The following is a 15,176-nucleotide window of genomic DNA, read 5'->3' as shown; positions in this document are numbered from 1 at the left end:
CATAGATGCCTAGGGTGGTCCCTGACAGTCTACTCATTTATACAAAATCTTAATGGAAATTATTTGTACTTTGAACATTATAAATGTTTTTAGAATCAAGTAAAATAAAACAGTCTGAGAATCATTTTCAATATAAAAAAATGTGTTGTCTTGATGTTTTCAATGTGCTCTGCTCAGCACACTTGACCTCTGTGTTCACTGTGGGCTTTCTCCTCCAGCGGCCTGATTATCGCCATGGTCCTTAGTTGGATAATTTTGATACTCATGAGGTACATGGTCGGACTCCTCTTCTGGATTTTCACATTTGGTGTGCTTGGACTTATAGGATATGGTAGGTATCACTACCCTTAAAATTGCTAAGTGTCAGAATAAACTTTTTCTTTTCTGTTGCCAGAAAGTATTTACTTGCAGTGGGTTTAATTATTCTTTACCCGCACAAAAGCTTTAAATTTCTAAAAATTATTTAACTTTGAATATATTGTCTCTATAATTTTGTTTTTCTGTATCTTGAAAAGAAAAAGTGCTATCAGAATGTTCTGCTTGTTTCCCCACCAGATCTGCCTCATGGGTATTAAAAAGGAGGAAAAAAGAAACTTTTTAGATTAATGAAAAACATTTCAGGCAACTTGTTTTATTCCTTTAGCTTTTCTATGTGATCAAAGGTCTGAGAACTTACATTAAGTGTGATCTATTTTTCTCTATCGGTTTAGGTAGAACTTTTAATCTAGGTACTGTCACACGGATTAGTAATTGGTACACCATAGTAAAGCATCGCCCTCTCGAGGCAAGCATTCTGAATTACGCTCTTTGGATGGAGACTTACAGTATTATTTCACAGTTAGAATCTAACCCCTAACTCGGTACTCCCCCAAAGCAGTATATATTGGGTACAGTGTAAATACTAAATGAGTACAAGTGTGTTCCATGAAATATCACTTATGGGAGCTTCCTTTCAGTCTCCTAAAAAATGTATGGGCCAAGAGATGAATGAATGTTTGAAAGGTTTTTTTCCAAAAGAATTATTTCCCCTATAATGAATGCCATTTGAATTGCCATTGAATTGACAAAACAGTTTTATGATAATAGACACAAAAAATAAAAATCCCCTATTTCCATCACTCAAAGAAGAAGAGCTTTACATGTATCAGGATAAGAATGCAATTGAACCCCCAGGTTGGGTCCTTAGCCTGGGTTCTAATCCAGCACCATAATATACAGCTGGGTAACGCTGGAAGTATCTTGGTGATGATTAGTCCCAGTTTCCTTATTTATAACATCAGCACAATAATAGCCTCTTCCGACATAGAAGACTGTAAGGCGTAAATGAGACAGGAATATAAAGCTTTAAGAACGGTGCCTAGAACACAGCAAACAATCAGTGCGTAGCTGTGTTGTGTTGTTTTTCTCCTCCTCCTAACCCACTGTGAGTTTCTAATGAGTCACTCAGATCTCAGGCATTTCTCATCTGCTCTTGCCTATAGCTGCTCAGAATGGCACTCAGACTTCCTGCTGAGCACAGCCAGGGGACAGACCTAGGGCAGTGTGATGGAGAGGCCCAAGCCTGCCATCACCTAATCAGAAACTCCAAAGAAATCTTTTTGTTTAGATGTCTTTTTTTCTTTTTTTGGTGTTCCTGCTTGGAGCTCAGAATAAGCCCTGCCCTTTGCCTCTGGGAAGTCTGGGCATATGATTCAATCACTTTTATGTTTATCAGGAAGGGAAGGGCGGTAACGTCGGCCATTGACTGTACTGACTTCCCTGAAGCAGCAGGAAAAACCTGAGGTTGGCTCCAGTGCAATTTGACAACAGAAAAGGCAGAAAGATGGTCAATATATAAAACAGGCAGGTAAAACCATCAATTCCAACTCGCTGTTGGCTCCCTGGGTAGTGCTGACACAGAAATTAATGGTGTGACAAGTAAGCTTGAAGCTATTATTGGGTGAGGAAATGTGCAATTAGACTTGGAAGTGTCAGGTACTGACCTCTGCTACTATCATGGACAAGTGACTTTCTACATTTCATTGGAAACCAACCATTTCCTACTGACAGCAGCCCATTTACTAGGACACATACGTCATACTGAGCAGAGAAAAGTCAGGCTTCTCCTGGGCAAGTACTCATGTGCTGCAGTGGGACAACTCTCAGTGAGCAGAACAAGTGATGAGGCACCCAGGGGAGGCCACATGACACTGTGGTTGTGAGCAGGGATTTAAAGGATGAAAAGGGTACAAACCTGGACTTATCGCATTAACCACGTGTCCTCCACAAGTACAGAGTCTCCCTAATTCATAGTTCCTTCAATTATGTAGTAGGAATCTGTGAACACCAAACAAAATAATGTATATAAAGTCCTTAGTAGCCTGGTAGCAGATAGTCAATATCCAGGAAATAGTGTACACTGTTGTTGTTACTGTTGTTGTTACACAGGGATATTACTGAGGAAAGAGGACTTATAGCCCAGAGATTATAACTTTAAAAAAAATTAGAAGAAGGAAGGAAGGAAAGGAGGGAAGGAAGAAAGGGAGGGAGGGAAGGAAGGAAGGAAGGAAGGAAATTGGAAAACATTGCCTAGACATTCACCTCCACCTATCTGAGAAAACTAAACAGTCTGAAGGGCCCTTTTGATATGAAATAACATCATAAACAAGAGTATTGTTTTATATAGCACAATATTTTGATAGTTTTTAGCAAATAAAGGAAATCTTCCCAAAGGAAAAAATATGTTCCCATGTATGAGCTGAAATGAAAGTGGGGAATCCAGCAGGAGACACGTGAAACATGGGGTGGCCCCGAGCAGTGTGGGAGTCAGAAACCTTAGACCAGAGTCAGCAGCAGAGCACGGGTCACGCCTAAAACTCCTGGGTAAGTTGGGCTCCCGTAAAAGGTTGGAAGCGATCCCAGTTTGGTAGAATCCTTTGAAGGCCAGCCGAAATAATGTGAATCCCCTCTAGGTAAAACCTCCTCTGCTTAGGTCACCAGGTTTCCACACACTCAGATCTACAAAATCTGAGATGACCAGACATGCAAGAACAGTCCTGTGTGCAAATCAAGGGAAACTGTCAGCCGCAGACTGAGGTCTCCGAGAATTCAGATACGGACATTAACAGATATAAGCATGAAGTCGCCAGGCATAAAATGTGTGAAGAATTAAAGGTGTGTGACTCTTCACAAAAATAGAAAATCAACATAAATGTCCAGGCATACCTGAAGATGAGCCAAACAGAACTTTTTTTTCCATTCTTTAGATACTTTACTAGGAAGAATTTCTTTCAACTCCATCCTGGTGGGCATTAAAGATGTAAAGTCGCCATCATTTCTTATGGCTGAATAGTATTCCATGTTACACATCTGTCAGGGTTTGTTGATGCATTCATGGGTTGACGGACTTTGGGTTGCTTCCACACCTTGGCAATTATACATTGAGCTTCAGTAAACATCTGGAGGCATCATGTTTTCAGAAAAAAATTTAAAAAAGAACTTTTCAGGATGAAATAAAAATTGATATTTTAAAAATTGATCAGTGAGGTGGCAAAATACAGAATTAATGAACTGAAATATGAATCTGCAATATGGTCACTGTGACCAGGGCACAAAAAAATAGAGTCAGGTGTTTGGGAGAAAGAGAGAATAGGTTGAGAAGGGCCTGATATGTATCAGCCGTATTTGAAAATTATTGCCTGAGAATTTTCTAGAACTGATGAAATACAGGGTATCCATAATGTTCAGGTGCAATTGAACATAGCTGTCTATTTTAAATTGCACATGAACTTTATGGACACCCTGTATATGGATACATTTCCTGTGTCCTTAGATACAGGAAGCTCACATTAGACCAAAGGAAGTAAAAAAGAAAGACATCAATAGTCATGCATTCTTTTATTCATTCAACAAACAGGCGAATATTGGGTGCAGGTGCTCTTGTAGAGTCTTGGCATGCAACCGTGAGCAAACAGGCAAAGATTCTGACTCTCTTCCTGCTTATCATCCAAGGACATTATATGTTAGAGATGATAATTGCTATGGAAAAGAGAATGACAACCGTTAAAGGGGGTGCTGAGAGTGCCGTGGCAGGGCACGGCGTGAGAATTGTAGTATTAGCAGGACAGAGCCTTTTTGAGAAGAGATCTGAGAAAAAACTTGACGAAGACGACGAGGGAGATGAGGGGAAAGTTCAGACGGCAGGTGCAGCTGTAGAGCAAGGGCCACACGGTGGGAGTGTGCTGAGGAAATGGACAGGAGGCAGGTGTGGATGGGCAGACTGAGGAAAGGAGAAAATAGCAGACAAAGTCATGGAAATTTTCCAGAGGCTTGTGGAACATTGTAAACCCCAGGCGTTCACTGTGCGTGATGTGGGCAGGTACTGCGGATTTTGAGCAGAAGAGGTCCGTGATGTGATGATTCTCCCGTCTGTGTAGCCCACGGTGGGGTGACCAGGACTCGTGAGGAGGCAGGGAGGCGCAGACTGAAGCTGTGGCAATGACGATGGCCATGCGTGTTTTTAGTGTACAACCAGCTGCAGCTCCTGATGGATTGAACGCAGCTGGGAGAGAGAGTGAGGCGCAGAAGGAAAGTGACTCCATAAAAAAACACATGACATATAAGAAAAGAATGGTGAAAGAAAATCAGTTAGTAGACACGTAGGTAAAGCTAAATCAACTTTGCCTGTATAAAATAATAACAACGATGTCCAATTTTAGATTAAAAGTGTACGTTAACTAAATTATTGAACAGTAATCAGTGTAGGGTGATTATTGAGTGAACCCGGGCCAGGTGCAGTGGCTCACACCTGGCTCACACTCTAGGAGGCCTCGTGCTAGGGAGGCTGAGGAAGGATGATCTCTTGAATTCAGGAGTTGAAGGTTACAGTGAACCATGATGATGCCAGCTGGGATGAGAGAACAAGACTCTCTCTCTCTCTCTCTATCTATCAAAAAAAGTAATCCTTCTATTTCTTTGTTTAAAACTTGATTATTAAGTACATAAATAGCAAATTTTCAGGGTAATCCATTACAAAACCAGAGTACATAGCTCCAAACTAGTAGAAAAGAAAAAATGGAATATAAGTAAACAAACAAAACTTATCAATTTTTAAAGGATAGAAATTGGAAGAAAATAACTGTAGGCACAAAATGGATCAGGAAAAAATAAAATAAAAAGACAGAAACAAATATAAATATGTCAAAACATTAAGTATAATTACTTAAACTCACCAATTAGAATACAAAGATGTCAAGTCAGATTAAAATATACCCATACACATTGGAACTGTATGTTATTTATAAAAATTAAACAACTCATAAGATGGAACCTTTAAAAGTGGAGAAGTGGGCCAGATATGGTGGCCGATGCCTGCAATCCTAGCACTTCCGGAGGCTGAGGCAAGAGATTCGCTTGAAGCCAGAAGTTCAAGACCAGCCTGGACAACACGATGAGACCCCCTCTCTCTATAAAACAATTCTAAAAATAGTAAAAGAAAAAAAAAATGAAGGTATGGTTAAAAATATACTAGAAATCATTAACAAAAGAAAACTGCCAGAAGCCATAATATCAGACAAAATAGATTTTAGAATAAAAATTGTTAATCAGGATAGAAAGGATTGAATTCCATTCCTAAATTTGAATGCATCTATGAAAATAGTCTCAAAATTTATAGAACTGCAAGGATAAAGAAATAAGCCAGTAGATAATAAATTGCTATTGGGGGCTCAGTGCCTATAGCTCAGTGGTGAGGGCAACAGCCAAGTACACTGGAGCTGGTGGGTTCGAATCCAGCCCAGGCCTGCCAAACAACAATGACAACTACAGCCAAAAAATAGCCAGGTGTTGTGGTGGGCGCCTGTAGTCCCAGCTACTTGGGAGGCTGAGGCAAGAGACTCGCTTAAGCCCAGGAGTTGGAGGTTGCTGTGAGCTGTGACACCACAGCACTCTACCCGTGGTGACATCTTGAGACTCTGTTTCAATAAATAAATAAATAAAAATTGCTTTTGTGTATAAATCCCCCAGATTTCAGCACATTTGTTTACCATATTAAATATACCATAATGTATTTAACAGGTTCTTACAGATGGACCTTAAAATTCTTTCTGGTCAAAAGGAACTTTAAAGCCAGATGTTGCCACAGTCATTCAGACAAATACGAAAAATATTATGTCAAATACAGTAACATATTTAGACTATTAGGTCCAAACAAAATATTTACAGTGTAAATCTGTACCTTGCCTTTGTAGAAATGACCATATTGATCAGTTTCATGTAGACATGTATGATAAGCAAATAGCTTCTATTTTAGAAAAAATATTTTGTATTAGTCTGGTTTTCTTTCTTTTTTTTTCAAGGAATATGGCACTGTTATAAGGAATACGACAATCTTCAGAAACAGCCAAATCCTGCGTTAACTATATATGACATCGGGATTCAGACTGATATAACAATGTACTTTCAGCTGAAACAAACATGGTTCACACTTAGTGAGTAGATTTTAAAAACTGGTTTTATTAAAATTTTAGTAGTAAGAAAGTAGATTTTTGAAAGAAAGCTTAGATTGGTGGAACCTGTTAATTATCATATGGCACAAAGGTAATATGTCTACAATCCTCTAACTATAGTAAATATATTGTATAATCTAAGAAAAGATTATTTTACAAGGCTCTCTAGCCAATTGCCTTCAACCTAAAATGATTTGGTTTTGAAAAATTATAGACTTTAATGTGATGTCTAAGAAGGAAATTTACAAAGAAACAAATGCTCGATTTTTCAAACTTGTCTTTTACAAAGAAAAAAGTAGAAACAACACTTTTTTCTTAACAAAACATTTAACTCTTATAGAAATTATAAGCAATAAGTAGCTTAAAATAAATTTACATTTTTGGAAGTGTTTATTCAAATTATTGTATGAAGTCTGTTAAGTTTGCGAACTTGTCCTAGAAAAAATGTACCTCATTGCTGAAGATTACTACGGTCACCTTCTAAGTGGTCCCCTTGGGAACCAGGGCTGGTCCACCCTTCAAAGCAGTTTTAGAACTCTTTTTCTGAAATGACCATCAGAGCCAGTATCATATTACCCTTGGTATCCTGAATGTCATCAAAACGTTTTCCTTTCAATGTTTCCTTTATGTTTCGGTAAAGAAAAGAGTCATAGGGGCCAGATCAGGTGAGTAGGGAGGGTCTTCCAATATAGTCATTTGTTTACTGGGTAAAAACTCCCTCACAGATAGTGCTGTGTGAGCTGGCGCATTGTCATGGTGCAAGAGCCACACTTTTCTCATGTCAAGATTTTTACTTAAGATTTTCCTGTTTCTCTATCAATATTTACTTGGTCTTCTGTGCTTCTCATAGTCAGCTGATGATTTTGATGGACAATTTGACAAAGTTTTGCAATGTTTTTATCAGTTCTGCTCATCACTGGCCACCCTGACCTGTCTTCATCAGTGACACTTTCTCTCCCCTCAGAAAGATGTTTAATCCATTAGTACACTGCTGTCTTCTTCATGGCATTATCCCTATGGACCTGGACTGACACGTGCTGTGTCTAGCCCTAATGCAGACTAGTACACTTCACTTATATCACCAGGTTTAACAAGAAATCTAATGTTTGTTCATTGGTCTTATTCAAGCTCCGACATTCTCCTGATGACGCACAAAAACACAGAACACCCATAATGAATGCCACTCTGCAAGATGCTGCCACACATCCACCCAGACACAGCTGTGAGACACTGATATATCAAGTTTATGAAACCTTACTGAGTTTGCACAGTGCTGCCAATGTAAGCACGCAGCGCAAGTGCATGTACTTAACTCCCAGACCTCATATCTGTTGGGATAGTACTAACATTTTTTAAAGCAAAATGATTTCAGAGATGGCTTCATAATAATATTCCTTACACTTGACATATTTGTGTTCTTTAATCGAGATTTTAAACGTCAACTTTAATTACACGTTGCTTTAAAAAAATTCATCTTTATATTGTTGAAGTTAAAGAGCCAGGAGAGACATGTTCAAGGGAGCTTGGGAGGAGCTCAGAAAGAACCTCAGGTGGGGCCAACATCCTGGTGGGGCACCATGACGGTAGACATGGGTCCCATCCCATACATTTGAAAACTTGATTTTGCTGCTTCATTCAAGAATCCTCAGACTTTCAAAGACAAGTTCATGTTATGTCACCAGGGTATTATTTTATTTGTTAATACTATGAGGATATGCTCTTGGTGACCAAATGTAGACAAATCCCTTCTAGAACACTGCCGTCGTGAGGTCCAAGTGTATAGGGAGCAAGATTACCAATCAGAAGCTTTTTAAGCAAAGGGGCTTGCACAGCCTTGGGGATGATTTCTTCAGGCTGATGCCAACCTGATGACCTAGCTGTGCAGCACAGATGTCCCCACCAGACTCCTTTTGTCTGCTAGATTTAGTTTTTCTCTTTTCCTTGAATGATATTGGCTCAAAATGCTAAAGTCTTTCTCTTTGGCTTCCCTTCCCTAGCCCTTGTGCAGACGGGTACACTTCACTTACAATATTTTTTCAAACTGGCCGCAGAAGAACTATTTCATGTATAGTTAAAATTGACTACTAAAATCAGGCATCTTGGGAATTGCATCCTCATCACTTTTCCCGAATTTGAGTGAGTCCACATCTCTAGCGATTCACTTACTGTTATTTATAGTTTTTAAGGGTGACAAAATTCACCCATTATGTATTGAAACTTCTGGTTTTACTCCTGAATGGATCTCAGTGACAGGTTCTGTGGTCACCTTTCACCGTCTTGTAAGACCCTTCTACCCAAAAGCCATTGAGATGACAGACTCTGTCATTGGAACAGTTAAGAGATGTTCTTTTAGGAAAATATAAAACTTATTAAAATTTTCAAGTCTGAAAATACCAGTCATTCCTCAAATAAGCCTCCGTTTTTATGACATATTAATCACACGTTAATTGATTACCTGCTCTGTCTTTGAACAAAATTTGAGGTGTCAGAGGTAAGGGAGTGTATGTAAAATTATACTCATTGACAGAAACACGGAGACTAAGCAGAGTTTTAAATACATAAATTATAATTTTTTGCATCTAGATTATGTTAGAAGTTGTTTCTATTCCCATCTCTGCTATTAACTAACTTTATGACCTTGGGTATATCTCTTTATGACTTTATGACCTTGGGTATATCTCTTTATGACTTTATGACCTTTGGGTATATCTCTTTAGTCCCCAGCTGCCAGTACCGCTTCCTCTGTCAAGTCACAGTTATGCTACCTGCTGTATAGAGCATCAGACATATTTTTATGATTTGCTTTTATTCAAACAAAATGGGGGAATAGAGCACAATCATGAACTGTTACGCAATGTTGCTCTTATGTGAACATAATAGCGTATACCCAAACCTCGATGGCACAGCTGTCTATGCCCCTAACCTCCATCGTACAACAATCGCTCCAAGGCTACAAACCTATACAACACGCCACTGGGCTGAATATTGTGGACAATTGTAACACAATAGTATTTGTGCACCTAAATGTATTTATAGAAAAAAACATAAAGTACGTTATAAAAGATATAAAAGATTTAAAATGGTAAACCTCTACAGGACCTTATTGTTAATAGAACTGGCAGGCCTGGAAGGTGCTCTGAGTGAGTGAGCCGTGAGTGGACGTGAAGGCCTGGGGCACTGCTGTGCACTGCTGTAGGCTTTATAAACACTGCACATTACATTTATATAAAAAAGATTTTTCTGGGCAGTGTCTGTGGCTCAACGGAGTAGGGCACCAGCCCCATATGTCAGAGGTGGTGGGTTCAAACCCAGCCCTGGCCAAAAACTGCAAAAAAAAAAAGGATTTTTCTTTCATCAATAATCAATTAACCTTAGCTTACTGTAACATTTTGCTTTATAAACATTATAATTTTTTTTTTTTTTTAGAGACAGAGTTTCACTTTATCACCCTCAGTAGAGGGCCGTGGCATCACACAGCTCACAACAACCTCCAACCTCCAACTCCTGGGCTTAGGCGATTCTCTTGCTTCAGCCTCCTGAGTAGCTGGGACTACAGGTGCCCACCACAACACACGGCTATTTTTTGGTTGCAGTTTGACTGGGGCCAGGTTTGAACCCACCACCCACCATGTATGGGGCCAGCACCCTACCCTCTGAGCCACAGGCACCACCCAACATTATATTTTTTTAAACTAACTCTTTTGCAATAACACTTAGCTTAAAACACATATTGTCCAGCTGTACAAAAAAAATGCTTTCTTTGTTCATATACCCTTGTATTTGCCTGGATGGATTTGGGGAACACCTTCCTAAGTGAAGTATCACAAGAATGGAAAACCAAGCATCCTGTGTGCTCAATATTAATATGAAGGTAGTAGATGAACAACTACATGCCCACGTGAAGGAAAAACACAGTTAAACTCAAGAAGGGGGGACGGGGAAGGAGGGAAGAGAGGAGGGAGAGAAGAAAAGAAGGAATGAGGCGGGGAGGAAGGAAGAGGTTTGGGAAGCTCTCACCTAACTCCAACGATGGAGGGGTAGGTATGGTGCAAACCTCCTTGGCAAAGGGCTCAGCTACAACTTGGACTTTACTTAACAAATGCAAGCAATATAAGCTAATTACATGTACCTTTATATTAATCTGAAATAAAAGAAATTGAGGCAATATAACAATTGATACTATTTGGCTTCAAATTAAAAAAAATAATAATTGAAGCTAGTTGAAGAAAAAAGAAATCGGAGCAGGCTAAGGGCAGAGCAGGCGATGTTTACTATAAAAATAGAGAGGGGTCTCTGGGCGGCGCCTGTGGCTCAAAGGAGTAGGGCACTGGCCTCATATGCCAGAACTGGTGGTTTCAAACCCAGCCCCGACCAAAAACTGCAATAAAAAAAAAAAAAAGAGAGAGAGAGAGAGAGAGAGGTGTCTCATCAATTTCAAAGAAAGAGAAAGGCAACTTGACTTTCAAGTTTACCTGGATCCAGAAAACAAAAGATCTAAAAGAACCCAAGATTTCCTCCTCATGCAGTCTTTCTTTATACACATACACTTTATTATTATTTCTTTGTAGATTCACTCACTTCACCTTAACATGGTTTTGACATACTCTGTGTAACCATCATTTCAAGGCTTATAAACTTTGATTCAAAACTAAACTAGGGCTTAGGCACAGTAGCTCGTGCCTGTAATCCTAGCACTTTGGGAGGCCAAGGAGTGAAGATCACTGAGACCAGGAATTTAAAACCAGACTGGACAATATTGAGACTCATCTCTACAAAAAAATTTTTTAAAAAATAACCAGGTATGGTGTTCACCTGTAGTTCCAGCTATCAGGGAGGCTGAGGCAAGAGGATCACTTAAACCCAGGTGTTTGAGGTTGCGTGAGTTATGATGGTGCTATCGCACTCCAGGCTGGGTATCAGAGGGAGAACTTTTTTCAAAAATACAAAAAAAAAAGAAAAAAAAAAAACAGAAAACAAACAAACAAAAACAACTAAATTAGATTCCTTTAAAGACTTTTATTGGCTAAGTTGGGTTGGATTTATAGCATGATCAGTGGTGGCCACCATGGTGGGTGGAGTCACAAAATTAAAATAGGGCAGCCAAGAGCTTGCCCTGTTAATCAGAAAAGACAGGTGAGGGGCATCACGCACAGGCAGGCAGCCCTTTCTTCCTTCCATATCTATTGTCTGACTTCTGTACGTGGTGTGAAATGTTTTTACAGATTAAATGAAGCCTGTCCAGTTGAGATGTCCAAGCTCTCGCTAAAGGTTTTAGTCTGTACTTTTCAGTGTTTCTCGGAGGTTTTGAAAATGAATTTCTAAAATTGGCATTTTTGAAGAGGTAGTCCTACTTAAATTATGAAGTGTAAGAATGGAGAGAAATAATAACAAAGCTCAGTTCTAACTTTTGCACAGGAAGTTTGTTTTCATGTATTGACTGGTATTATAGACTGATTTTTCCCCCCTGTTCAAAGTGATAGCACTCTCCATCATTGAAGCAATTGTCATCCTCCTGCTGATCTCCCTCCGGAATCGAATTCGGGTCGCCATTTTCCTGCTGAAGGAAGGGAGCAAGTAAGTCCCTTGATGTAGAAACTTGGATATTGTCTACCCATCCGTAAAATCTATCACCATCCATTGCATAGACACCCCAGACTATTCTCTCTTTTAAAAAGAAGACTTGTTAAGACTATGTCCCACTGAAGAAGACTTACTCAAGTTCAAGTTGCTCATAAGCCTTTTAATAACCTCAGCCTCAATTATCATAGGGTGAAATAAGGATAAAACCTGTCTGGTTTGTATATTTACCTTTTTTAAACATCAAATGTATGTTAGGAAAATTATATACATTAAAGTAAGTGGTAAAGTGCTATGTAAGTTAACTATATTATAGGTTATGTTATTTCTATATTGAGGCGTGTGTTATTATTAATGGTTATGATCACTTACATAACTTTCAATCACCATAATTCGATAAAGTCAAATTATGTGCTATTACCACTTTTGTATGAGAGAAGAAAATTTCTAATGGGACAATCTGTTTTGCAGCATCGGACTATATATTTTATACCTAAAGCTCATAATTCTGGAACATTTTATACCCAGAGCCATTTTTCTTTTCAAAACGTTATAAAATAAACACCAAGTCTCTCATAAAATTCATGCTGATAGGTAATAACACCTATAGTTTCCAAACTATTCCAAAGGATTACTTGAGGATAATACCCTGAACTTCTTAACCATGCCTGGAAGAAACAAGGAAAGCTTCTTGTTATGAAGCCAACAGCCAGACTCTGTTTAGAATGATGGAAATTAAGTTGTTAATGACTAAGACCCAAATTACTTTTAATGGCATTTAAGGATTATTTTAACAAAATTACCATATTATTACTATAGAGCCACCTGAAGCCAGTGGTTTAAATGGTTAACAAGCAGTTTGTTAAACTCTCTCTCATCCCTACAATGACTGAAGCCCTATCATTAGCCACTGAAAACGACTGATTTGCTGGATTTATTTCTTAAATATATGATATTGTGCAGCTCACTGTAACTTGCGCTGCTTGTTACTCCCCTAAATGTGCATGTGTGTGTGTTAAAAGACCAATCAGTACAACTACAGAAGCTTGAGAGTTTGCTCAGGGTACAGTGTGAACTGTGTGAGAATACGGGGTAAACCCCAGGACACGCAATAATCCACTGAACAGTGATGAGTGGAGAAAGGGGGAAACAGCACAGCTCAAATAGCCAGGCGAGGAAGGTAACCCATGCAAAGCAAGTCTGGGCGTCTGTGCACCAGCAGTGGTCAAAGCTTTCTCTTATTTCTCAGAAGCTACGGCAAACACTGCTTAATCCAGCGCCATAGGCTGAAGAGATCATTTAAAAGAAGTATGTAGGAATAGTGCAGCTAGGGTGGTGTGTCTTTCACAAGCCCTGTCCTGTGAGGAAATAATCAAAAAAATTATTATCCTGGAAGAAAAAAGCCACCCCTGAAGGGTTGCTAGGTGGGAAAGATGGTAAAATGGCCATCTCTTCCCCAGAACTTAGCGGATACAAGTTGCAAGCAGACAGATCAGGAAGAATGTTCAGGCGTTTCGTTAAGAAAATGGAATAAGCTGTGTCAGGTGAAAGTAAGTTCCCATGATTAGTGAACACATTTTGAAGGTAGTGGAAGAAGGGATTCCCGAATCAGGGAGGCATTTAACAGTTAACACACAATCTTTAAGGTCGTCTTCAATTTTAAAAGTCTAAGAATGAAACAAAAGGAAGCAATCTCATGATTCTGATGTATCAGGTTTTTATATGTCAGATAGAAATAACCAAAGAGAGGAGAATTTGGGGGACTTTGAGCAGGAATCAAACATGAGCACTGTAAAAATGCCCCAATTTACATGAATAAATAAAAATAAAAAACCAACTAAAAATATGCCAGAATCATCTCAATAAAAAAAATAAGATTCAATGGTTGTTACCACTGCTCTTAGAATTAATTCAGTCCAAGGCTTATTTCTAGTTTTAACAAGTTAAAAATTTAATTGGGAAAGCACAGCTCTGATTCGAACATGATTTTGAATTTCAACCATTTCTTTTATTCCAGAGCCATTGGATACATCCCTAGCACGTTAATTTATCCACTTTTAACTTTCACTTTGCTCTCAATCTGCATTTCCTACTGGGTGGTGATGGCAATGTATCCTTCCATAATTGACCTCTTTAAACCTCAGAGTCACATTACTGTTCAGTAACCAGGAGTTTGTGTCCAGTGTTTTCCATCCCTGGAAAGATTAAGAACATCTTAAAGAAAAATGGGTATTTTTTTTTTCCAAGGCCTAAAAAAGGTTTCAGTCTACTGACTACATTTGCCCTCTGATAGGTCCTGGGGTGGATCTGTTTCGTTTTTCTTCTCTTACGATGCTTCTCTTTAGCAAGGAGGCTCCAGTGTATACTGTTTTAAAGGGCTCGCTCAGTGCAGCTGGCCCACATTGCACTAATTTTGGCCTGAAAATGGATGAATATTATTAAAATATTAGAAGCTTTTTGAAGTCAATCTCTCTATTATTTCCTTGTCCATTTATTTTCAACCTGGCAGCAAATAGTTTGTCCTTAACGGAGCTCATCCAGTTTCCTGGCCACCTCAGGGATACCTGTGTACAAAGTCGTAGACCCTGAGGGGCACTGTCAACATGAAAATGAAACCTGTGACCCAGATGTAAGTAAGAGAAACTCTCCTGTGTACACACTTCAGTGCCGAATTCCACTGTGTTTCTGCTTGCAGTTGTTGTGAATAATCCTGAAGCAGAGACTGCAGCACTGACCACGGATGGGGGTCCCTGTGTACCGTAGGGGAGGTGGGTCAGGAGGGCACTGGAAACAGTGACAGAAGGGACAGACAGCACGGTAGTTATTTCTTGAGCTTGCTTGTCCTATCGTAAGCCCGAGAAGTAGGTATGGTCAGCAACAACACTAATAAGTGTGAAATTTTAGTGTGTGAAGAGTGATGAGCTTATAATGGAAAGTAAGATACTTTCAAAAGCCTATTGAAGAATTATATACAGTGAGATGATAGAAAATAGAGCAACAGCAGAAGTTAACTTAGGAAAAACAGGACATGCAACTGGGAGGCTAAAAAAGGAGGAAAAGGCAAGGAGGCACTATCTTGGAATGATATTTAATATCATATTCTTGTGTTTTTTC

General features: G+C 39.1%; 1 protein-coding gene across 4 annotated transcripts in view; it reads left to right on the top strand.

Moving 5' to 3' along the window:
* The window catches only part of SLC44A5 (solute carrier family 44 member 5), a 370,252-nt gene that overhangs the window by 335,051 nt on the left and 20,025 nt on the right, over positions 1-15,176 (top strand). For all 4 annotated transcript variants that reach the window (XM_053592520.1, XM_053592521.1, XM_053592519.1 and 1 more), the window contains 5 exons: positions 219-331; positions 6,336-6,467; positions 11,960-12,059; positions 14,080-14,172; positions 14,604-14,691. In XM_053592520.1, coding sequence (XP_053448495.1) covers positions 219-331; positions 6,336-6,467; positions 11,960-12,059; positions 14,080-14,172; positions 14,604-14,691 — 526 coding nt within the window. The remainder of the gene's footprint in view (positions 1-218; positions 332-6,335; positions 6,468-11,959; positions 12,060-14,079; positions 14,173-14,603; positions 14,692-15,176) is intronic.

This window comes from Nycticebus coucang, chromosome 5 (genome assembly GCF_027406575.1).
Source record: "Nycticebus coucang isolate mNycCou1 chromosome 5, mNycCou1.pri, whole genome shotgun sequence".
NCBI lineage: Eukaryota > Metazoa > Chordata > Mammalia > Primates > Lorisidae > Nycticebus > Nycticebus coucang.
Note: the sequence above shows the minus strand (reverse complement) of the source record. Positions and strands in the feature narration are given on the sequence as shown.